At 64.4% G+C, this 22,015-nt stretch overlaps 6 protein-coding genes across 12 annotated transcripts in view; 4 read left to right on the top strand and 2 right to left on the bottom strand.

The window, feature by feature from the left end:
* Positions 1-1,545, top strand: part of ARHGAP39 (Rho GTPase activating protein 39) — a 42,124-nt gene extending 40,579 nt beyond the window's left edge. For all 5 annotated transcript variants that reach the window (XM_059672602.1, XM_059672599.1, XM_059672600.1 and 2 more), the window contains one exon: positions 115-1,545. In XM_059672602.1, coding sequence (XP_059528585.1) covers positions 115-309 — 195 coding nt within the window. In that variant the 3' untranslated portion in view covers positions 310-1,545. The remainder of the gene's footprint in view (positions 1-114) is intronic.
* Positions 1,546-2,180: 635 nt separating this feature from the next.
* On the top strand, positions 2,181-4,716 carry C17H8orf82 (chromosome 17 C8orf82 homolog). Its single transcript, XM_059672595.1, has 3 exons — positions 2,181-2,387; positions 2,978-3,026; positions 3,246-4,716. The coding sequence occupies exons 1-3, from the start codon at positions 2,220-2,222 to the stop codon at positions 3,689-3,691; spliced, it is 663 nt and encodes a 220-aa protein (XP_059528578.1). The 5' UTR covers positions 2,181-2,219; the 3' UTR covers positions 3,692-4,716.
* Positions 3,937-8,530, top strand: LRRC24 (leucine rich repeat containing 24). Of its 3 annotated transcripts, none has more exons than XM_059672580.1 (5): positions 3,937-4,071; positions 5,837-6,139; positions 6,275-6,553; positions 6,708-6,876; positions 7,521-8,530. In XM_059672580.1, exons 2-5 carry the CDS (start codon positions 5,972-5,974, stop codon positions 8,423-8,425), a joined length of 1,521 nt encoding a protein of 506 aa, XP_059528563.1. In that variant the 5' UTR covers positions 3,937-4,071; positions 5,837-5,971; the 3' UTR covers positions 8,426-8,530. The 3 variants fall into 3 exon arrangements, with proteins under 3 accessions (XP_059528563.1, XP_059528564.1, XP_059528565.1); XM_059672581.1 differs by having other exon boundaries at positions 3,938-4,071; positions 5,942-6,139; XM_059672582.1 differs by lacking the exon at positions 3,937-4,071 and having other exon boundaries at positions 4,861-6,139; positions 6,717-6,876.
* A 309-nt stretch (positions 8,531-8,839) lies between these two features.
* On the bottom strand, positions 8,840-11,604 carry LRRC14 (leucine rich repeat containing 14). The gene is made up of 4 exons (XM_059672585.1): positions 11,266-11,604; positions 10,814-11,167; positions 10,049-10,633; positions 8,840-9,957 (listed from the first exon to the last, which is right to left on the bottom strand). The coding sequence occupies exons 2-4, from the start codon at positions 11,140-11,142 to the stop codon at positions 9,390-9,392; spliced, it is 1,482 nt and encodes a 493-aa protein (XP_059528568.1). The 5' UTR covers positions 11,143-11,167; positions 11,266-11,604; the 3' UTR covers positions 8,840-9,389.
* Positions 11,605-12,131: 527 nt separating this feature from the next.
* RECQL4 (RecQ like helicase 4) lies at positions 12,132-19,212 on the top strand. Its single transcript, XM_059672571.1, is given in 23 exon segments — positions 12,132-12,965; positions 13,029-13,062; positions 13,164-13,264; positions 13,454-13,594; positions 13,885-14,489; positions 14,580-14,679; positions 14,754-14,880; positions 14,985-15,104; positions 15,189-15,317; positions 15,401-15,493; positions 15,573-15,709; positions 16,162-16,245; positions 16,325-16,504; positions 16,577-16,756; positions 16,826-16,967; positions 17,043-17,305; positions 17,380-17,644; positions 17,647-17,833; positions 17,914-18,083; positions 18,154-18,334; positions 18,414-18,561; positions 18,695-18,803; positions 18,895-19,212. Coding segments are annotated over 23 exon segments (4,455 nt in total). The 3' UTR covers positions 19,020-19,212.
* Positions 19,213-19,297: 85 nt separating this feature from the next.
* MFSD3 (major facilitator superfamily domain containing 3) lies at positions 19,298-21,517 on the bottom strand. The gene is made up of 5 exons (XM_059672588.1): positions 20,428-21,517; positions 20,002-20,149; positions 19,795-19,919; positions 19,613-19,722; positions 19,298-19,514 (listed from the first exon to the last, which is right to left on the bottom strand). Exons 1-5 carry the CDS (start codon positions 21,107-21,109, stop codon positions 19,341-19,343), a joined length of 1,239 nt encoding a protein of 412 aa, XP_059528571.1. The 5' UTR covers positions 21,110-21,517; the 3' UTR covers positions 19,298-19,340.
* Positions 21,518-22,015: the final 498 nt, after the last annotated feature.

Genomic DNA, 22,015 nt, shown 5'->3' with positions numbered 1-22,015 from the left:
ACGGACGCCCCACCCCACCCCGGCACCCCCCCCCCACTCCAGGCACCCTCTGCCCCACCGGATGCCCCTCCCAGGCGTGCCCTGCCTTTGCCCACCAGCCACTGCCTCTCGCAGGTATTCGTGCAGCCTGCCAACGTGGCCATCACCAAGATGGATGTAAGCAACCTGGCCATGGTGATGGCGCCCAACTGCCTGCGCTGCCGATCGGACGACCCGCGCGTCATCTTCGAGAACACCCGCAAGGAAATGTCGTTCTTGCGCGTGCTCATCCAGCATCTGGACACCAGTTTCATGGAGGGCGTGCTATAGCGCGTGGGCTGAAGGACCGAGGGTGGGGACAGAGCCAGGCTCGGTGCACCAGGGCAGGGGAGCACGTGGGGAGGGGGGAGGGAATGCCCCAGCCATGGAGGTAGCATGCCAGGCTCCAGCCACGCCCAACCCAGCCCTGGAACATCACCCCCCTCCCCCAGGACTCCGCCAGGGTAGAGGGACTTTGAGAAGGGTGCCTCTGACTCCACCTGCCTCATGGCCAGTTCCGGGCTACTGCCCCATCCCCCACCACAAGCCAGCCTCGGGTCAGCCCCAAGAAAGTGCCTTCTGTTTCCTGGAGCCAAGTGACACTGCCCCACCCGGGCACCGAGGGCACCAGCAGCCTCCCAGGGGCTCCAGTGCTCAGCCTGGGCCTGGCTTGGGCCCTCCCAGGTCGCCTCTCTCTCCCTCAATCTTCTGACCTGCAGTTTCCTCCCTCCCCAGCCCCCATTCCCTAGCCATGTGGCCTCCAGCATACTAACTGCACAGGAGTTTGGGGGCTCCAGGGCACTGAGCTATCCAACATCAAAGCCTGGCCCAGGCAGAGCCCCGCAGGCTATCTCTGGGTGGGGAGGGACCCCCAAACCAAAGTCCTCTGGGGGGGACAGGCGTGGGCAGGCATTCTTGGGGCAGGGTGGGGGAGGGACCAGAGTATTTTTTCTTGGTGTAACTATAAATTCAGAATCTATCCTGCAGCCCAACCCTCCTGTGTATAGAGATATAGAGGGAAAGATATAAGAACTACATTTGCTAATGACATAGTTTTAACCCAAATGCTATTTATCTCCAAGCCATCCTAACCTGTCCTCTGTGCAGAGCAAGTTATCCTTCCTTTTTCTTCTCCACTTCTTGGCTTCTGACCAAAAACCGGACCCTGCCCCTCCCCAGGGGGAGAGGGAAGGAGCTGAGGGCACCCAGGACTGCCCTTCCTGGAGGCCAGAGCTGGGGAGAGGGGACCCCCTAGACTCTCAGTTTGTACATTTTCCATTTTGGAATTTTCAGTTTCAATTATAAAATTTAATTTCTCCCCAGTTTTTATATATATATATATTTTTAGAGTTGAGTTTTTATTTATTAAAAAAGCCCGGCCTTGCAGAAGCTCGGGTACCCTTGGGTGGTGTGTCCTCAGTCGGGTGATTTTGGGCCTGAGTGGGGCGACCTAGCCACAGACTTTTGCTCTGACGCATGGACTGAAGAGGTGACAACTGTGTGAATAAAGTACATCTGGAAACTTGGGAGCCATGGTCACTGATGTTCCTAAGGGTGGCTGCGGGGGTATGGCCAGCCGGTTGCTGGTAAGGGCCTCTGGATGGACAGGCCAGAGGAGAATGGGGGAAGCAGCAAGTTGGGAAGTTGGGGGGCGGGGTGGAGGTGGTGAAGGCGGGTGCGGGGAGAGCAAGGCTGCTGGGGGGGGGGGGGGGGGGAGGGCCGCAAACAAGCAGCCCGGCCCCGGAAGGAGACTGATCCTGGGCCACCTGTGGTCACTGGGGTAACGGACTTGACCCCGAAAACCCAGCAGGATTACCCAGGGGGGTTGGGCCTTTTCTGATCCGCCCTCCCCCAACCCGGCACAGGCTTCTGGACAGTTGGTTCAACTCCTCTTTATTCAGCGCCTGGTTGACACCCAGACTCTGCTGCACCGAGCTGGCTTCCTAGGGAGCGGGGAGAAGGCAGGCACGTGCGGGCCCGCCTGCACCCCACCCGCATCTGTCCACAGGGCGGGTTGCCCCACAGGCCCAGAAAAGGAAGTGTCCCGGCCGCCCGGAGTCCGGACCGCGGGAGCCGCCAGAACCGGTGACCTCCGCCGCCGTCCCCGGAACCCGAAGCGCAAGGCCTTGGCTGCGGGGGACATGTGTTCAGGCAGCGCCTCCACCACCTGACCCATCGGCCGCTTCCGGCGCGGGAGGAGGATGTGGCCTGTGTGCGTACGCGGGGCGCTCCGGGCCTGGGCCCTGCCCTTGGCGCGAGCCTCGGGGGCGCGGGCCTGCAGTGGGGCTGGGGGCGTCGCCTACACTCAGGGCCAGAGCCCATCGCCCCGCACCCGCGAGTACTTTTACTACGTGGACCACCAGGGCCAGGTGGGCCGGGGCGGAGCGGAGGACCACCGAGGGGGCGGGCCGGAAGGGCGGGCGGGTCCGTTAGACCAGGGAGCGCGTGGGAGCTGTGGCCCAGCGCTGGGGAGACCCGCACTCCGGTCTCAGCTCAGGAGGGTTGGTCGGCCCCGCCCCACATTCCCCCCCCCCCCCGCCCCCTAGCTGCCAGCTCTACACGTGTCTGCACCTTGCACCCCAGTTCCTACCAACCTTCGGCCTCCAGTCCTGGGCTGCCCCGCCTGCCTTGGAAGCCCTGGCGGGGGCAATGGCCACACCCAGGAGGAAGACAGTCAGGTAGCCCCGCGGAGAATGTGGCACCTGATTAGAAACTTGAGGTTAAAGTAGCGGAAAAGGCCGCTTTAATGAACCTGTGTGCGAGGAAGCCGGGCCGGGTGCGGCCGATCCGGGGAATGGGAAGGGCCCGGGTTTCCTCTAGCGCTCCTCTGTACACGGTGTGCCCAGCTCTGTACACGGTGCGCACAGACGAGCACAGGAGCGGACACAGGTCCGGCCCTTGACGCCTCGGGCAGGCGTCCGGCCGGGCTCATGGGCACCGCCTGTCCCTCTGTCTGCAGCTTTTCCTGGATGACTCCAAAATGAAGAACTTCATCACCTGTTTCAAAGGTACTGCTGTGCCCTCTCCACCTTCCTTCTCCCTTCGGGGAAGGCTTCGGAGGGTCCGCTCCCCAAGCCCGCCGGCGGCAGGGGCTGGGCACCCTGAGCTCCCGAGCCCCGCTATCGAGTGAGGCCAGGGCGGCCCTCCCTGCCGGCGCCGGCTCCCGGCGTGGCCCTGGGGCAACGGGGCCTGGCGTGGTGAGCAGCCCGTGTCCTTCGCCTCCCCAGACCTGCAGTTCCTCGTCACCTTCTTCTCCCGTCTGAGGCCCAACCGCAGCGGGCGCTACGAGGCCTCCTTCCCCTTCCTCTCTCCCTGCGGCAGAGAGCGCAACTTCCTGCGCTGCGAGGACCGGCCCGTAGTCTTTACGCATCTGCTGGCTGCAGGCCCCGGCTCCCCGCGCCTCTCCTACTGCGGCGGCGGCGAGGCGCTGGCTGTGCCCTTCGAGCCCGAGCGCCTGCTGCCCCTGGCCACCAACGGGCGCCTGTACCACCCCGCGCCGGAACGCGCAGGGGGCGTAGGTCTGGTGCGCTCGGCCCTGGCCTTCGAGCTCAGCGCCTGCTTCGAGTACCCGCCCGGTGCGTCCGCGGTGCCCTCCCACGTGCACTGGCAGGGCCAACGCCTCCCCCTCACCATGGACCTGGCCCCGCTGCTGCTCGCCGCCCCCCAGCCCTGAGCGTCAGGCGGGAGGCCGAGGGCCCTGAGCGCCCCTCTCGCCCGCGTCGCTGCGCACGCGCCACCCGGAGAGCGCGCAGGCCGCGTGCGCGTGCGCGTCGGGGAGCATCTAGGCCCCGCCCCGCCCGGCGCTGTCCGAGGTCCTGCCGCGGCCGGGCCCGGACCGAATGCGGGAAGGGGCCCGGGCCCGGGCCTTTCTACTCTCTCCCGATCTGGGGCATCCTCTGCTTCCGCTCGCGACGGCAGGCCCGGGCGACCGGGCGAGAGGCACAGGGCTCCAGTGCGCTTGCGCGACCGCCGCCCGCCCCTCCCCGGTCCGGGCTGCTCCGTGGGCCGGGGCGCCGTGGGCTCGGCGGGGGAGCCGCGCCGCAGGAGCGTCAGGTGAGGGGGCGCCCGAACCAAGGTCAGCGGGCATGGGGCGGGATCGGGGCCGTCCACTACACGCACTGAGGACGTGCGACCTGGCGGGACCACGCCCTGCCCTGAGTCGCCCAGAACAGACCCGTGCTCTGGGGATGCAGGCGAAGCCTTGGTGCCTGGCTCGGTTTTCATTCTGCGCCCGATGGGGTTGCAGGGCTTCACCCCACCCCCCAACCCCTACCCCGCGCAGATGGGCGCCCTGGAGGCAGCGTCAGCCATCTCGAAGCCTATGCGTGACGCCCGGGCCCCTACCCAGCCGGATTAGGGTTTGTCCGCCGAGTAAAAGGATTTGTGTGCGGGCCTCCCAGGCTCTTCCCTCCTGGGCCCTCATCCTTGCCCAGCTGGCCCTGTGACATGGATCCGCATCTAGGGGTGCCCGTATGAGCAGCAGCGCCCTGAATCCCGAGGAGGAAGCTAAGAACCTTCTCTACTGGAGAGGCCTTGCTCCTGGAAGATGGGTGTGGGCAAGCCCTTTTGCTCAAGGAGATGAGTGCCAGGGGCCAAGAGAAATCCCCTGGCTTCTTGGGGCTCGCAAACATCCTGAGACACCAAGGAGCTGCCTCTGCCTGGGCCAAAGCTACTCCATTAAAACTTCTGCTGTGCCTACTTCATTTCTAGTGACTTTAAATAATCACTTTAAGGCAAGATTTAAACAACCATTAAGGCCACCTAGTTCCTTTCTACAAGACTCACTCTTGATAGTGGAAAACCTGGTGAACAGGGGGGTGCTCAGAGCAGGTACCACTTGAGGTGGAGCCTGAGGCTGGGTGACAGCCAACCCTCTGCCTTGCCACCCTGGTTGGTTTCTCAGCCCAAGTCCCCACCTTTAAAGTCGGACTCCTTGTGCCTGGAACGAGATCCAGACCTTCCCGTCTCTGTAGGATCACAGCTGCATGTGCATAAACCCACAACACACTACATTCCTTCAGTCCAGAAAGTCACTGTTGAAACTATACGAGAAACCCAGTTGGTGGCCCAACCATTCCAGGGCCCCACTGTCCCCCAAAAGAGGCACCTTTTGGGGAGCCAGCATGGAGAACACAGGTCCATAGCTTGGGAAATGTTCTTCCCTATCATTTGCTTCATCATCCTACTCTCTAACAAGTTCCCAGAGAACAAACCCTCATTCCAGTAAGCTGTTCCACCCACCCCACTCCCAGGGCAGGAGCAGGGGCAGGACAAAGGAGGGCCTGGGTTTTTCTGTGGCTCTTGACTCCTCTAAGACCAGTTCTGCCCTGCCTTCCATCAAGTGACCTTATCCAGGGGGTACAAAAGGGACCTCTGCTCTGGGCCTTACAAGATCTCATGCCAGTCCCCGGAGAGCAGAGTCCAATGTACAAGGGGTGCTATTTGCGCATCCCCCTCTGGCCCAGGCTTGGGAACAGCTCTGGACTTCACCACCCAAATGCTCCCAAGCCTGTATCACCATACCTGACACCAGCCTCAGTCACTTGCAATGTAGGTCCAGAGTGGCTAGTTGGGAGGGCGTAGAGGGCGGTGCTACCTAGACAGACATGCACATGGCTGGGCAGGAAGCCTCCGTGCCAGGCAGAGATGGAATGAGGAGAGAAGGGGACAGGGTGGGCTGTCCCCATGTGGCCTGTGTGCAAGACAGAGGACATCAGAAATTCAAAACTGGAACCTCATGTCCCAAATCCTTGACTGTTTTCGTTAAGAAAACGTTTTATCAGTTTCTTAAATTGATTTATAACTTTTCAAACATTAGACACGGTGTGAGCTTCCATCCATGCTCTTCGCTGACTCTCAAGTGTTAGGGCAGGCCTTGCCAAACTGTTTCAGGAAGTGCTTCCCATCTGGGGCCCCATTGTAGCAAAGTTGGTGAGGAGGTTGGCCTCGGGAGATGGCCTCCGGGGCCCCGGCACTGCTGCTGCTGTCGCTGCTCTGTCTGCCCAGTCTCCCGCCCGGATCCACCAGCTGCCCGGCTGCCTGCCGCTGCTACAGCACCACAGTGGAGTGTGGGGCCCTGGGGCTGCACGTTGTCCCGCCAGGAATCCCGCCTGGGACACAGGTGGGAACTGTGTGGGGCTGCGGGTGAGGAGGGAAGGGTGTGTGAGCCTCCCGGTGGGTAGATGGGAACTTTAGTTGGAGGAACACTCCCTCAGTGGGGTAAACACTGCCTGCCCTCCCTCCCTCTGGCCTGCAGACGCTGTTCCTGCAGGATAACAGCATCTCATGCCTGGAGCTGGGCATCCTGGCGCCCCTTGCAGCCCTTCACAGTCTCTACCTGCACAACAACAGCCTTCGCACCCTGGAGCCAGGCACCTTTCACGCACAGTCGCGCCTGCTGGAGCTCGCACTCACAGGCAACCAGTTGCGAGGCCTGCGCCTGGGGGCTTTTGCAGGCCTGGCTCAGCTGCGCATCCTCTACCTGGCTGGCAACCAGCTGATGCAGCTGCTGGACTTCACCTTCCTGCATCTGCCGGTGAGGGTGCGGGGAAAGGGCGGGGATCCTCCTGTACTGTCAGCTGCTCTGAGGGGCTGGAGTTGTGAAGGGGACAAAAGTCAACCAGCCTAGCCTGGTAAGGAACATATCTCCTAGGGCCCCTTTCCCTGATGATCTGCTGTCCTTGCTTCAGCGACTGCAGGAGCTGCACCTGCAGGAAAACAGCATTAAGCTGCTGGAGGACCAGGCCCTGGCCGGGCTCTCCTCACTGGCACTGCTGGACCTCAGTAGGAACCAGCTGGGCACCATCAGCCATGAGACCCTGCAGCCCCTGGCCAGCCTGCAGGTCCTACGCCTCACAGGTACCTCTTCTGGAGCAAGGGGTCTCAAGCAAAGATATCAAGCCACAGTGCTGGCATTAGGGAGTAGGCCCAGTTATGTAGGGCAACCCAATGGCAGTGGCTCAAGAGCTGTACACCCCCAGGGCAGCTCTGAAGGGCCACACCACTACCAGCAACCACAGCAGAATGCTGCCAGGAATGGGGGTGTTGGTAGGGGCACAGCTCAGAGAATTTTTGTAAGGAAGACAGAAAAGGTACACGTCTCTAAACAGAGTAGACACAGTTGAGGGGCTTGCACACTTTGGGGCCATCAGAGGGCAGGTAGGTAGAAACTAGAAAGATGGGGGCATTTCTAGGAGACAACACCTGAGAGACAAGGCTGACAGTATTTGCAAGGTTTTAGTGGTGGTGCGATGTCTATGTGGACACCAGGGTTCCCCCCACATAGTGGGACTTGGCGGGACAAGAGACTGCCTAGATATCGTGAACCGAAGGTGCCAGGGAAGAGTCGGCCCACACTCTAAGGAGCTTGTGCAGGGGTGGCAGGGGTCCCTGACTGTGGGAGGTAGTGAAGGGGCTCCTGCTCTGGCCAGTGGAACCCCAATTGCACAGGCTGTGGACACAGCTGCCCCTGGGCTACCTGCTCACCGCTGCTCTGTCCACAGAGAACCCATGGCGCTGTGACTGCGCGCTGCACTGGCTGGGAGACTGGCTCAAGGAGGCGGGGCAGAGGTTGCTCGGCTCCAGGGACAGGAAGATCGTGTGCGCAGAGCCTCCACGCCTGGCCCTCCGGAGCCTCCTGGACGTCTCTGGCAGTAGCCTCATCTGCATCCCACCTGCTGTGCACGTTGAGCCGCTGGAGGTGACAGCCAACCTGGGTGAGAACCTGCGGGTTGCCTGCCAGGCTTCCGGCTACCCGCAGCCCCTGGTAACCTGGAGAAAGGTGGCCCAGCCTCGCGAGGGACAACCACGGGCCCAGGCCCCGCCAGAAGGCGGGGTGCCAGGCCCAGGCGGGCACGGAGCCTCCGACACGGGCAGCGGCATGCTCTTTCTCACCAACATCACCCTGGCCCACGCTGGCAAGTACGAGTGCGAGGCCTCTAACGCCGGCGGCGCCGCTCGGGTGCCCTTCCAGCTCCTGGTCAACGTGTCCCAGCAGCAGCTGCAGGGGGCGCCCCCGCCGGCGGCCGTGGGCCCCGCGCCCCTGCCCGAGGCGAGCAGCATGGCCTTCCGCGCCCTGGGGCTGGCCACGCAGACGGTGATCGCGGCGGCCATCGCGCTCCTGGCGCTGACGGCGATGCTGCTGGCGACCCTCATCTGTCGCCGGCGCCGGCGGCGGAAAAAGGCGCCCGGGCCGCCGGGGGAGGGCGCGCTGTTCGTCAACGACTACTCGGACGGGCCCTGCACCTCCGCGCAGCTGGAGGAGCTCCGCGGCGAGCGGGGCCACGAGATGTTCGTCATCGACCGCTCCAAGCCGCTCTTCGCCGAGGCCCCAGCACAGGGCGCGGCGCCCGGGCCGGCGCAGGGGTTCCCGCTGCAGCCTCCCGCCGCCTATGAGATCCACTGCTGAGGGCGGGGCGGGCGGCGCGCGCTGATGACGCAGGCCCGGCGGACTGGCCAGTCGGCGGACTCTGTTCGCGCATGCTCCAGCGTGATCAGTAAAGGGTGGAAGCTGCGCGGTGTGAACCGAGCTGTGTGTGAGGTCTGGGGACCGAGGGCGAGGGGGGTGCAGGCACCCCGAGCACCCCGAGCGCCGTAGCTTTGCAGACACAAGTCCTGGGGTGCAAACGTTGGATGGCCAGGGAGGCTCCTAACACCCCCACTGAGGTTCTCCTCTCGTGCTCTGAGGATGCCCAGACCTGCTGGGAATGCCCAGGGGAGGGAGAGCAGGCTGGAAGACAGTTGTTACCGGGGCCATACTGGGTGTGGCAGCAGAGTCAAGGACAATTCGCTGACCAATGAGGACAGAAAAAACAGCCACAAATTTAAGTTCCAAACACACTGCGCATTTGTACCGTAATAACATGGTCTGGCCCCAAAGCCCAGCCGACAGACTCCTGAGTGCCAGGGCAGGGAAAATCATGACAGGCCCCAGTGCATAGGGCCAACTTCCTTGAAGCAGGCCAGTCCCAACTTCAACACAGGGCAGTCTGCTCTGGAAAAGAGCCCAGAGGGAACACCCTCTCTCAGCTCAGAGATGGGACCCAAGGAGCATTCTGAAGAGGACTAGGACACCAGAGGGGTAGCCAAGTGCAGACTGAGCAAGCAGGGCTGGGCAGGTCTGGAATTCAGACCTCAGGCCCATGGATGGGTGAACAGTCAGGGGAGCAAGTGCAGGACAAAACTGCGCAGGGTACTACAGAATGCGCAGGGAGGTTCAAGGTGCACCCAAGGGGCACAAAAACCAGACACCAGTGCCTTTTCGTCAGCCTCTAACAGGGTCCCAGCCAAGGCTGTGCCTACCCAGGAAGGGAAGGGGCCTCCAGCAGCCCTGGACTCTGGGACAGTCTGTTTCTCACCCAGAAGCCCAGAGATCACAAACTGAAGTAGTCTGCTGCCAGGCGACCATAGATGTCCGTGGTCCAGACCACATGGGCACGGCCCGAGGCTAGCAGCAGCTGGTGCAACTCAGCCTCCACACGGGCAAATTTCTCCTCATTGATGGAGGCCTCCAGCAGAACAGAGGCAGGTGGCGGCCAGGGCAGGCCCTCATAGCAGTCCACAGGGAAGGGGTGCACCACTGTGCGCAGCTCGGCCTGTGCCACTGAGTCCCGCAGGAGCTCCTTCAGACCTGCCATGGAGAGCGGGTTGCCGTAGAGGCCGAGGTAGCGGAGGCGGGCGCAGCGGGTCAACACGGGGAGCGTGGCCAGCAGCTGGGCGTCAGCAAGCTGGCACTCAGTCAGCTCGAGGTGCAGCAGCGTGGCCGCCGCCTCCTGCAGCAGACCCTGGAAAGGCTCCAGCTGGCTGCCCGACAGGTCGTTGCCACTCAGGTCCAACTTCTTGAGGTGGACGGCATGGGGGCTGCGTGCCAGGAAGCGCAGGTCCTCCGGCAGCAGAGCACAGAAGGCCAGCTCCAGGCTCTCCAGGGGGCTCTGCAGAGTGCTGCAGGTAAAGCCAGGGGTCATGGGCAGGCAGGCAGGCAGGGGACCGTCTTGGGGAGGGGAGAGGCAGAACAGTAGTAGGGCCCACTCACCTGAGCAGCTGGTCCAGCCGCCCTGAGAGGAGAGAGGAGCCCATGCTGAGCTCCCGCAGGCAGGTGAAGCGGCCCATCTGGGCCAGGAAGTACCGGAAGTTGTCCTCGCCGTCCACGGAGGGCTGCCGTGAGTCCCCGTGGACATAGTGCAGCCGCAGGCTGGCCAAGCGCTGGAAGCGGGCCACGTGAGGGATGATGACGGACAGGCCGCGCAGCCCCAAGTTGTTGAAGCGCAGGTCCACACGGCGCAGGCAGCCCGCATCCAGCAGCTGCAGCAGGGCCACGGTGTTCCGCATGGGCAGGTCCTCAGCCCGCAGGTCGCGGCAGCACAGCCGCAGCGGGCTGCCTGCGCCGCTACGCAGGGCCTCCCGCAGGAACGCGTACGAGGCCCGGTTCACCCGAAGGTCCACTCGCACCTCCACGGGAGCGGGGCCCGGCCCAGGTTCCGCAGTCCCGCCTTGCTGCTGTGCGATGCACGTGCGGGCCACAGCTGCTGTGCAGTCCCACATGCTCATGGTGCCGGGGTCCTGCTCCACACCGTCGTCCAGGAGGCCCGTCATGTCCAGCACCCGCAGTGCGTGCTTCCTGGGAGCACAGGTGGGCTGAGAAAGGTGATCAGAGGGAGAGCCCGCACCCAACCCCAGCCACCTTGGGACAGAAGCAACATGCCTGTTCCTGCACTGAGCTCTTAACACCAGCCTGAAGCCTCTCTGGGGACCCTTTCTGCACATCCCAAGCCTAAGGGCCCCTCAGACGAGCCCATACCTGCAAAAAGACCGTGTGCCAGCCTCAGCCTCTGGGGTGTGGAGCCGGGCTGTGAGCCCCAGGATCACAGCCTGCATGCTCTCTGTGCTGGGCCGCTCCTGCAGCAGGGCCCGGCTGCAATGGGCACACTCCTGCAGCAGCTGCTGGAAGCTGAGCAGGGGGAAGGGCCATGTGTGCACCAGTTCACGGAGCACAACAGTCTTCTTGTCCATGAAGGCCACCTTGAACAGCAGGGGGAAGAGCTCGCGTGGGAGCAGGGGCAGAGCCTGGCAGGCCGCGGGCTGGCACTGGAGCACCTGCCGCGTGCTCAAGAACACAAGTGTGTGCATGGCGCCGGGCAGGGCAGGAGGCCACCTGCAGGGAAGAGACCTTCAGTGGGGAGGACAGACCCCAGGCTACCACCTGCCACAGACTCCTCCACACACTAGTAGCAGGAAAGCCCAGCCCCGTACCTGCCAGTCAGTGGTCAGTGGGACCACGGCTCTGAAGAGTAAGTGCCAGGTGCCTAGAAATGGGCTGGGCAGTGTGCAAAGGGGGACAAGGCGGCCCCCTAGTTCCCACAGGGGGGCCGTTTAGGAAAACAAAGCCATCAAGCAGCAGGGAATAGCATGGCCCCAGAGAGGACCCGCCCACCTGGTGTGCTTTTGACAGCTGTTGGCTGCAGGGCCTCCCCCACCCTTACTTCAGGCCTCTCAAATTACAAAGCCGCTTATGAGAGATCCTCTCTCAAAAGTAAAATAAGGTTCTGGCCCCTCCCCCTCCACAAGTACTAGAAGGGTGGGATCCTGGGGAGAGGGGCTGGAAGCTGCACCCCAGTTCCCTCCCCTACCCTCCTCAGAAGCTACTGCAGGCTGACCCAGGACCCTGCGCAGCAGCAGAGAGGAGCTGGGCGCACAGATGCTCCTCAGTAAACACCAGGGCAAGAGTAAAGGACCGGGACCCAGGAAACAGAGTCCAGATGGCCTGAGTAACCCAAGCCCTCAACATGACCCTTCGCCCTAACTTCTACATCCAGACGTGTTGCTAGGCACGGAAACCCCTGGAAAGCAACCCTCACCGACCGAGGGCCTTAGCAGCTGTCTAAACACCTCCCTCCGCCCTGAAGAACCAAGTCAAGAAACCAAGTTTCAAACCCATAGATGCAGGAGGCCCTGGCCGGAAAACTGCTCAAATAGTTCGAGGCCACTGCCAAAGGGGCCTTCAAGCTAACGGGAGGCACAAGACGACGCCTCCGGCCGCAGGAACCTGTGTCAGCTCTGCTGCTGAATCAGAGCATCTCATCCCCCAAACCGCCTCCCGGTCACAGGAAGCAGAACAGATGAGGACGAGGGACGAGGCCTCCCCGGCCAGGGCCGCAGCCTGGGTGATGGGAGCCTGGGCGGGGAAGGGCGTCTGGCCCGACCTCACACAGAACCTAAGCCCTGAGCACAGCGGCTCCCGAGAAGCCCTGACGCCAGCCTCGGCCGCGCTCTGCCCGTGGACAAATCTCGCGAGGACGATGCATCCCTCGCCGAGAAAGGACAGACCCACCGAGCACCTGTCACGAGAGGAAACGCAAGCAGCCCGTGTGATCACCGGGGGAGGAGCCCCTACACCGGCCCGTCGTGCCCGGCGTTTTCCGAAGGCGCCCCGCACCAAATCCTGGCCTCAGGGAGGCGCTCGCCCCGACCCCTCCTCCTCCTGGCGCGTCGCCCCAGGGCCCGAGCCGTGCAGCCCGCGTGGGGACCCGCGTCCTCTCCCGCCCACAGCCCCACCGCCCGTGTCCTGCGGCCGGGCAGGGCCGGGAGTGCACGGCCCCGCTCAGTCCTTGCAGGCGGCCCGCGCTCACCGGCCCCGCAGCAGCCTCCGCCGCCGTCAGCACCGCCCCGCCCCGCGCGCCGTGATGACGTTGTCTACCCCCATTGGCCGCCGCTCCAGGACCCCGGGGATTGGCTGCCCCAGCTTTGCGTTGGCTCCGACGCCCCGCCCCCGACCGCGCCGAGTCCCCATTGGCTGCCGGCCGGCGGCCTTCTCGCGGCGGGAGAATCGCGGGGCCCCGAGCGGAGGCCGCGCGCGGGGCCGGCTCGCCATGGAGCGACTGCGGGAGGTGCGGGCGCACCTGCAGGCGTGGGAGCGCGCGTTCCGGCGGCAGCGCGGGCGGCGGCCGGTGCAGGTACGGGCTGCCCGGGGGCGGGAGGCTGCTGGGGCGGCCCCGGCTGACGCGCTCCCTTCACAGGAGGACGTGGAAGCGGCGCCCGAGGAGACCCGCGGTGAGCGCCGGGCGGCGGGGCCACCGGGTGGAGGCACGAGGGGTGAGGGAGCCGAGCGGGCACCACCGAACCCTGACCCCTAACCCCTGACCCGCCTCCAGCGCTCTACCGGGAGTACCGCGCCCTGAAGGAGACCCTGCGTCCGGCCAGCGGCGCTGGACCCCGCGGCCCCGTGCAGGCGCTCCCGGAGGCGGCCGAGGAGGTACCGCGGCCCCGTACCCTAGCCTCCCGGCGCAGCTTTCTGTGTGGCGGGGAGCTCGTGAGGCACAGAATTTGGGGGGAGGAGGGGAGGGCCCGGCTCCCTCCCGGTCTCGGAGGGACTGGGGCGAGGGGCTGGAGACACCTCTGTCCCCCACACCAGCCTTGCCGACCCCACTGTCTCCTCCTGCAGGTGCCCGAGCCCAGCTGCTGGGGCTCCCACCTGAATCGGGCTGTAACCCAGAGCCTCCCCGCTGCTGTCGCGCCGAGCCCTCGCGGGTCTGTGCCGGACTATGGGAAGCGGCTCAAGGCAAACCTGAAGGACGCTCTGCAGGTGAGGACAAGGGCCACGGAGACGTCCACCCGGGGTCCAGAACTGCCCTCGGCCCAGGGGCTGGACCAGCAGACACCCCCCACAGGTGCCCCTGCTGCACCAGCGCGCACACGCCTCCCGCCCTTACCCGGCCTGGCTTCTGAAAGGAGGTCACAGTCCGTTTCCGGGCTCAGCTCCCTTTCCATTCCAGCGCACTGAGGGGTCAGGCGGGGACTCTGCAGGGGGCGGGCAGGATCTTTGGCAGCCCGGGGCCTGAACTCCTGCTTGCGTGTCTGTTCTCCTCTTTCCAGGCGGGGCCAGCCCTGCGCCGAATCCCCCGGCCTCCGCAAAGACCCCCACCCCAGGTGCCTGCCCCAGGGCTGCCAGCCGCAGGGGCCGACCCCGTGTCTCCTGAACAAGTCAGTGAGGTGCTGCCCCAGCTCCCCAGGGCCCAGCTAAGGCCAGGCCGGCTCCAGCAGCTGCAGGAGTCCCTGAGCCTGCGGCTGGGCTCCCTCGATCCTGGCTGGCTACAGAGGTGTCACAACGAGACCCAAGGTTTTCTGGTGACTTCCGAGGCCTGCCAGCCTGTCCTGGGTACAGAGGAGCCACCGCCCCTGACTCCAGGTTCTCCCTCTGGTCCTGGCCCCAGCACAGGCCCTGAGGCACCTTTTCTGGGCTCAGAGGCTCCAGCTACGAAGGTACCTGGGGTCAGTGCAGGGAACCCCCTACTGGGCAGCAGTCAAGGCAAGAAGCGGAGAGAGAGTGGGGAGCTAAAGGGGACGGCTGCTGCCCAGGCCCATCAGCACAGCAGCCGAGCAGGCTCCCCGCCAGAGGCAGCTGGGGCGGTACTGCCTGCAGGAGAGTGTCCAGGGGAGCCCACGCAGGCGCAGCTCCTCACCGGCCCCTCAGCCCCCAGGTAATGCAATGCAGCCTCCCAGCAGGGTCCTCTTGAGTTGGGCCAAGGTGGGGCCGCTGTGGGCAAGGCACACCTGTATGTCCCTTCTAGGCCAGCTGTCCGGGACAGGGGTAATTACGTTCGGCTCAACCTGAAGCAGAAACGCTATGTTCGGGGCCCTGCCCTGCGTGGCAGACTCCTCCGAAAGCAGGTGAGGCTGTGGCAGGCACTCCCCTCACCCCTCCTGCCTCTCGCCTTGTGACCCTCCTTTGTGCCCCACCCCAGGCATGGAAGCAGAAATGGAAGAAGAAGGCGGAACATCTGGGGGGTGGTCAGCCCAATGCCCCAGTCAAGGATTCTTGCTTCCGGTGTGGGCAGCTCGGCCACTGGGCGTCCCAGTGCCCCAGACCAGGTGAGGCTTCTGTGCTGGTGTGTTGGGCCAACACTGCTTGGAGAGGGTGTTGGGCTCTTTGGGGTCTGACTGAAGCAAAAAGCCCTCCTAACTCTGTACCCCAGGCCCCAAACCTACCCGGGTCCCCAAGGAGGAGGGTGGCAGAGACGAAGAGGATAGGCAGATGCTGCCCACGTTAGCGGCAGTAGCTCAGAGGACACACGCTGCCTGCAGCCAGCTCCGTGGTGAGTGGAAGCCGCCTTCTTGCTAGAATGACGCCAGACCAGCCTGGAGCTCCCCAAACACCCTCTCCTGTCCACCCCCCACAGGTGAGGGAGATACAGATCCTGCTGGGTCTGAGCTCCTAGTGCCCGCGGAGGCACCTGTGCCTGGGGGACCCTGCCCATCCCCAGCTGTGCCGCCACTCTACCTGCCGGGTCCCTTGGGGCAGGTGGCAGGTGAGCAGATGCCTACCAGCCTAGGACCTTTACCGAAAGGTGGGGGCGACTCGGCCATGCTGACCCCACATCTGTGTACACAGCGACGCCAGTTGAGGTGTTGCAGGCCCTGGAGCAGCTGGGGCACCGAGCCTTCCGCCCTGGGCAGGAGCACGCAGTCATGCGAATCCTGTCTGGTGAGCATGGTTGCGGGGGGAGTGGGGCGGGGCTGAGGCCAGGCTGCAGAGCCTCACTGCTGACCTGGCTCCCGTCCAGGCATGTCCACACTGCTGGTGCTGCCCACCGGTGCCGGCAAGTCCCTGTGCTACCAACTCCCTGCGCTGCTCTACGCCCAGCGAAGCCCCTGTCTCACGCTGGTCATCTCTCCTCTCCTGTCCCTCATGGACGACCAGGTGTGTGCACAGGCCCAGCAGCACAGCTGCCAAGTACACACAGGACCCTCAGGTGTGGGTGGAAGGCACGCACCGGCACCCCAGGCTTTGCTGTCCCTTTGGGCTGCTGCTTCTTACCCCACCGGCATCCTGGAGCTGTGGGGGTCCCAACAGCTCTCGGCCCACCAGCTCTGTCCACAGCCCTCAGCCTGGAAGTGGCCTGAAGACAGCAGGGACATGGCTGGCCAGAACCTCCCCTAAAAGGAGACATCCTCGATGAGGCCTGTTTGTTCCCAGTGCCTGAGCCCAGGCCCAGCGGCAGCTCCGAACTCTTAGTTCCAGAGTCTGGGTGTTTTCTCCTCATGAGACTTGGGGCGGATACAGCAGTCACTGTCGAGCTGAGCGACTTGGAGAGGCATTTGGGGGAGGCCGGGGCTGGATGGCCTTCAACAGACTGGCTCCTGTGTCTGCAGGTGTCTGGCCTGCCCCGAGGCCTGAAGGCGGCTTGTGTACACTCGGGCATGACAAGGAAGCAGCGAGACTCCGCCCTGCAGAGGGTGAGGGGCCTCCCAGAGCAAGACCCTTGGGGGCGACAGGCGGGGCCCTGGGCAGTGGTCCTGACCTTGCTGTTCACAGGCTCAGGCAGGCCAGGTGCACGTGCTGATGCTGTCACCCGAGGCATTGGTTGGAGCTGGGACCGGGAGCCCTGCCTGCCTCACTCAGCTGCCCCCAGTGGCCTTTGTCTGTATTGACGAAGCCCACTGCCTCTCTCAGTGGTCCCACAACTTCAGACCCTGCTATCTACGTGTCTGCAAGGTGAGCCTTGTCCTGAATATGGGTGAGTAGGTCTGGGGGGAGTGGGCATCCTTACTACCCGGCTCTGCACAGGTGCTGCGGGATAGCCTGGGCGTGCGCTGCTTCCTGGGTCTCACAGCCACAGCCACACGCAGCACCACTCTCGACGTGGCCGAGCACCTGGGCATAGCCAAGGAGGGTGTCCTCAGGGGACCGGTCACCATCCCTGCCAACCTGCACCTTTCTGTGTCCATGGACAGGGACCCAGACCAGGTAGGTACGCACACACCCGGTGGAGGCTTTGTTTCCCGACTGTCCACACTGACCGCTGTCCCTCGCCAGGCTCTGGTGACACTGCTGCAGGGGGACCGCTTCCGCACCCTGGACTCCGTCATCGTCTACTGCAACAGGCGTGAGGACACCGAGCGGGTCTCCGCTCTGCTGCGCACCTGTTTGCCCGAGGCCAGGGCTCCCGGGCCTGGAGGTGAGGCTGGGCGGGCTGTGCCCCACAGACTTTCCCATGCAGACGGCCCACCAACCATCTGTGTCTTTCCTGCAGGCCGGGCCCCGGCGGCTGTGGCTGAAGCCTACCATGCCGGCATGTGCAGCCGGGAGCGGCGGCGGGTGCAGCGGGCCTTCATGGAGGGCCGGTTGCGGGTGGTCGTGGCCACAGTGGCCTTTGGGATGGGACTGGACCGGCCCGATGTGCGGGCTGTTCTGCACCTGGGGCTGCCCCCGAGTTTTGAGAGCTACATTCAGGCCGTGGGCCGGGCTGGGCGTGATGGGCAGCCTGCACACTGCCACCTCTTCCTGCAGCCCCAGGTTGGTGCCCACCAGCTCGAACTCCCTCCCACCCCCCGTGCCTCGGCCGCACGCTCACAGCCGTCCTGCTGCAGGGCGAGGACCTTCGGGAGCTGCGCAGACACGTGCATGCCAACGCCATCGACTTCCTTGCTGTGAAGAAGCTGGTGCAGCGTGCGTTCCCGCCCTGCACCTGTGCCCGGCGGCGGCCTGAGCAGGAGGGAGGCGAGCGACAGGAGGGAGGCTCCTCCAAGCAACCCAGCCATGAGCAGACAGCCCGGTGCCCGGGCCACAAGCGGGCACTCCCAGTGCAGCCGACAGTGCAGGCTCTGGACATGCCTGAGGAGGGTGAGGAACTGGGGCAGGTGTTGGGGGGCACCTCACATTCCCATGTCCCCTGAGCCCCGCTCTTCCTCCAGTCATTGAGACTCTTCTGTGCTACTTGGAGCTGCACCCACAGCACTGGCTGGAGCTGCTGGCACCCACTTACACTCACTGCTGCGTGCGATGCCCTGGGGGCCCCACCCAGCTCCAGGCCCTGGCCAGCAGGTGAACACACTCCTATCCCAGAATGGTGACAGGGACAGAGGACTTGGGCTACCAATCGCTCACACCTTCCCCTGGCATAGGTGTGTCCCCTTGGCTGCGTGCTTGGCCCAGCAGCTGCCTGGGAACACAGGTGGGGGAAGCAGCACTGTGGAGTTTGACGTGGTCGAGCTGGTGGACTCCATGGGCTGGGAGCTGGCCCCCGTGCGGAAGGCCCTCCACCAACTGCAGTGGAACCCGGAGCCCAGGAAAGGTGCGCCCCCACCCTTGGCCCTGCCTGCCACCTGCCTGCCCACCTGCCCATCTGACACGCTCTCTGGCAGGTGTGCCTCGGGGCACAGGGGTGCTGGTGGAGTTCAGCGAGCTGGCCTTCTACCTGCACAGCCCTGGAGACCTGACCGCCCAGGAAAAGGACGAGATCTGTGGCTTCCTTCATGACCGAGTGCAGGCCAGAGAGCGGGAGGCCCTGGCCTGTCTGCGCCTTATGTTCCAGGCCTTTCACAGGTGCGGGGGTGGGTGGGCAGAGCGTGGTTCCCCAACCCCCACCCCAGGGGGTGGCTCTGACGAGCTCATCCCACCCCAGCGTAGCCTTCCCCAGCTGCGGGCCATGCTTGGAGACGCCGGACGACGACCGCAGCACCCGGCTCAAGGCCCTGCTCAGCCACTACTTTGAGGAAGAGGGGCCAGGGGGTGAGGAGGAAGCACAGGGCCCAGAGCCGGGACAGGCCAAGGTGAGTGCTAGCCACTCCTGGGCCCGGGGCAAGGTCAGGCAGCCGAACGTCTGTGCACACCTCCTGCCCAGCCTCCAGCCGTGGAGCTTGGCGGTCTGGAAGCTCAGGTGCTGGTTCGCTCCCACCCTCTCAGCTCCAGGACTGGGAGGACCAGATCCGAAGGGACGTCCGCCACTTCCTGTCCTCGTGGCCAGAGCAGCAGTTCTCAGGCAGGGCTGTGGCCCGCATCTTTCATGGCATCGGTGAGGGCCTGGGCGGCTCAGCCCCACCGGGTGGGCAGGTGGCTAAACCCAGTTGACAGTCCTCAGGGCCATGTACCCCATTCCACCGCAGGAAGCCCCTGCTTTCCAGCCCAGGTGTATGGACGGGACCGGCGCTTCTGGAGGAAGTACCTGCACCTGAACTTCCACGCCCTGATCAAGCTGGCCACCGAGGAGATCCTGCTGTGGGGCCGCTGACACCCGGCCACAAGCAGGCCCTGTCCCCCACGTCCGACACAGGTGTGGCAGGCACAGGGAGAGTGGCAGGTGCAAGACCCAAGACGAGGGGCTGTCAGTGGCTGGGACAGTGGCTGACCTTGGACAAAGCCTACTGCCCGGATGTGGGCACAAGGAGGCCCCAAAATACAAAATAGAAGACGCTGGAGTTGTTGCAGGGACCCTCCTTTTCGGTGGGGCGGTGCCACAGTTTGGGCAGCCTTGAGCACCACGCATCCCAGACAGACACAAGCAGGCCGGTCGGTCACACTTGGCTTTACTGACTCGTCTTAACCACCCAGCTCAGGCCAGGGCTCTGGGTGCCAGGCTCAGGTACAGAATGGGTATGGCTGAGAGAGCAAGGAAGAGCGAGAAACAGAGGTGCAGGCCCAGGCTGTCGGCCAGGGCTCCAGCCAGTGTGCCCAGCAGCAGCTTCCCCAGCAGCTCCAGTGTGGCCAGGAGGCTGTAGTGTGTGGCCTGCCGGGGTGGGGAGGGGGGTGGGGGGACGGGGACGGTTAGGACTTGCTTGGAACTCAGCCCTGCATCCCCTTGGTGTCCTGGCCATGACCCCTCACCTGCAAGGCACTGGGTGCCAGCTGGCTGCAGCACATCATCAGAGTGAAGGTGGCAGTTGTGACCAGGCCCCCCAAGAAGTGCTGCAGACACAGGCTGAGCAAGACTGCCCCTGGGAGGACCAAAGTCAGCAGGGCCCAGGATGTGCAGTGTTCTTCCCCATGCCCAATGCCCAGCCCCTCACCTCTCAGGACTGTGCCAGGGTCCAGCCTGGCCCACGGGGCGTCCAAGTAGAAGAGTAGAGTGGTCTGGCAGGCAAGGCCTCCGAGACGGAACTGAAGTACTGACCTCAGCAGGGGAAGCAGCTTCCTGGGGTGGGGAGACTGGGCAGGTCAGGGGTTTTGGGAGATTGGGGGTGAGCAGGTGAGTGGGACAGGCTGAGAAGGCTCACCAGTGTCCGGACAGCAGGGCCCCACCCAGGGACGAGCCAGCAATGGAGCAGGCCATGGCACCCACACTGTTCCACAGCCCCAGCTCCGGGGCGGAGAGGCCTCGGTCCAGCCAGAGGAGGGGGAACAGGCTGCTGGCACCCTGCTCACCTGTGGGGAGAACATGAGTAGGAGTACAACCGCCTCCCTTTTCCACCTGGGACCTTGGTCATGCTCCCCAGCCGGCTGCTACCCTGCCTCTGGTGCTGATGGTAGAAAAGGCATCAGCAGGACCCAGGGATTGTGGCTGGAGCTCAGTGGCACAACATAAAGCCCCACTGTTGGGCATACCCCAGAAAGAGGGTGGCCCTGCCAGGTGTTCCTGGGTTCCTGGGGACCCACCTGGAGGTCCCCACCCCTGCTATTGCCTGACTCAAGCCCTCACTCACCCAGCTTGTAAGTGAGCACAAAGCCGGCGGTCCACAGGGTCCCGGACACAGCTAGCAAGTCCTGCAGAAGGTGCAGGGTGTGTGGGGGGAGTTCTGAGGGCTGAGGCGAGGGCAGTTGTTGCAGGGCGGGTGTAGACCAAGCCAGAGCAGCAGCCAGCCAGTAGATGGCAGCCAGGAACACAAACAGCTGGGGCCAGGAGAGGGTGGGCACCAGGGCCAGCAGCCCACCACCCGCCAGGACCGACCCCAGCTTGTACGCAACCACCTGCACAGTATTGCCAGGCCCCAGCTCCGCCGGTTCCAGGAGCTGCATGGCTAGTGTGTCGAGGGCAACGTCCTGCACGGCTGCACCCAGGTTCAGCAACAGCAGCAGCCCCGCCACAGTAACCGGAAGCTCCGCCTGGCCACCTTCAGCCGGAGGCAGAGCTGCCAGCAGCCCGCACACCAGGCCCAGAGCAGCCGTGCTGACCGTCAGCCAGGCCCTGGGGGAGCCCCGCGTGCCCACCAGCGGGGCCCACACCAGCTTGAACAGCCAGGGCGCATACAGCACCTTGGTCAGTCCCACGCGAGTCAGGGAGAGGCCGCCCGCTCGCAGCAGCAGGGGCAGCAGGCCAGACTGCAACCCGTAGGGCAGGCCCTGCACCAGGTAGAGGCCGGCCAGCGGCAGCAGCTTCCCACGCATGGCCGGGGCTGGGGCCGAGTTCAAGGCTGGGCCTGGAGCGGGACGGGCAAAACGGTTCCGTGTCTGGTCTGGTCAAGGGTCACAGACGGCATGGCCTTTGGACTGGGCCGGGCGGGGGCAGGGTTAGACTGGCGTCCGACCCGCAGAACCGCCGGCCGTGCTCCGCTCCGGGACCCCGTTGACCATAGAGCGCCAGCGGGCCAGAGCGGCCGAGTGCGCCGGCGCCCCCGGTGGCCCACCTGGGTACTGCGTCCGGAGTAGAAAGCGGCAATGGGACCCATTCTGGTCCTTCTCAGCGTTGTCAGGTCCGCCCCCAGAGCTCTGGGATCTAGACCCGAACGCTGCACAAGTGTTTCCTGGCATCTCCCCAGTGGCCGCAGCCTCTCCAGCTCCCCCTCTGCTCCCCATGGAGGAACTGGTTCAAGTTACACTTGCGTTTCAGCCCACTCCAGCTGGCCCTGCGGAGACACGTCCATCCCAGCGGAAGCCAAATGTGGGTTCTTTTGTGGCCGCTCCTGCCCAGAGCTGCACACGCACACACACACACACACACACACACACACACACACACACCCGTGCCCGTGGGCAAGAACTGCCTCGGGTTTCTGAGCCCGTGGGTCCCTGAAGCTGACCCTAGACTAGGCTCTAGGCCCGGCCTAGATCCACCTGCAGGCTCGAATCAATGCGCTCCCTCAACTGCTGGGGTCACCGTGACTGGGTCTCCTGTTATTTCTTGCATATTTTGGGGTCCCAAGTTTCCTCGTCTTTAAAATAGGGACTGCCGCCCTGGCCATGTGGCTCAGCTGGCTTAGCGTTGTCCCATGGCCAGAGGTGGCCAGATTCCGGGTCAGGGCACTGCCTGTTGCAGGCTCTATCGCCAGTAGAGGGCGTGCAGGAGGCAGCCAC

Source organism: Myotis daubentonii, chromosome 17, assembly GCF_963259705.1.
Source record: "Myotis daubentonii chromosome 17, mMyoDau2.1, whole genome shotgun sequence".
NCBI lineage: Eukaryota > Metazoa > Chordata > Mammalia > Chiroptera > Vespertilionidae > Myotis > Myotis daubentonii.
The sequence above is the reverse complement of the archived record's forward strand: the minus strand, read 5'-3'. Positions and strand labels throughout refer to the sequence as shown.

Excerpts from the sequence above, each read along its gene's own strand:
- C17H8orf82 (XM_059672595.1), top strand. The coding sequence starts at position 2,220 with ATGTGGCCTGTGTGCGTACGCGGGGCGCTCCGGGCCTGGGCCCTGCCC. Across the intron at positions 2,388-2,977 it reads ACGTGGACCACCAGGGCCAG|CTTTTCCTGGATGACTCCAA; the intron begins GTGGGCCGGGGC and ends CTCTGTCTGCAG. Across the intron at positions 3,027-3,245 it reads CTTCATCACCTGTTTCAAAG|ACCTGCAGTTCCTCGTCACC; the intron begins GTACTGCTGTGC and ends TCGCCTCCCCAG.
- LRRC24 (XM_059672580.1), top strand. The coding sequence starts at position 5,972 with ATGGCCTCCGGGGCCCCGGCACTGCTGCTGCTGTCGCTGCTCTGTCTG. Across the intron at positions 6,140-6,274 it reads GAATCCCGCCTGGGACACAG|ACGCTGTTCCTGCAGGATAA; the intron begins GTGGGAACTGTG and ends TCTGGCCTGCAG. Across the intron at positions 6,554-6,707 it reads TCACCTTCCTGCATCTGCCG|CGACTGCAGGAGCTGCACCT; the intron begins GTGAGGGTGCGG and ends TCCTTGCTTCAG.
- LRRC14 (XM_059672585.1), bottom strand. The coding sequence starts at position 11,142 with ATGCACACACTTGTGTTCTTGAGCACGCGGCAGGTGCTCCAGTGCCAG. Across the intron at positions 10,634-10,813 it reads GGCACACGGTCTTTTTGCAG|GAAGCACGCACTGCGGGTGC; the intron begins GTATGGGCTCGT and ends CTGTGCTCCCAG. Across the intron at positions 9,958-10,048 it reads CGGCTGGACCAGCTGCTCAG|CACTCTGCAGAGCCCCCTGG; the intron begins GTGAGTGGGCCC and ends CTTTACCTGCAG.
- MFSD3 (XM_059672588.1), bottom strand. The coding sequence starts at position 21,109 with ATGCGTGGGAAGCTGCTGCCGCTGGCCGGCCTCTACCTGGTGCAGGGC. Across the intron at positions 19,920-20,001 it reads GCCCTGCTGTCCGGACACTG|GAAGCTGCTTCCCCTGCTGA; the intron begins GTGAGCCTTCTC and ends TCCCCACCCCAG. Across the intron at positions 19,515-19,612 it reads TGGCACCCAGTGCCTTGCAG|GCCACACACTACAGCCTCCT; the intron begins GTGAGGGGTCAT and ends CCACCCCGGCAG.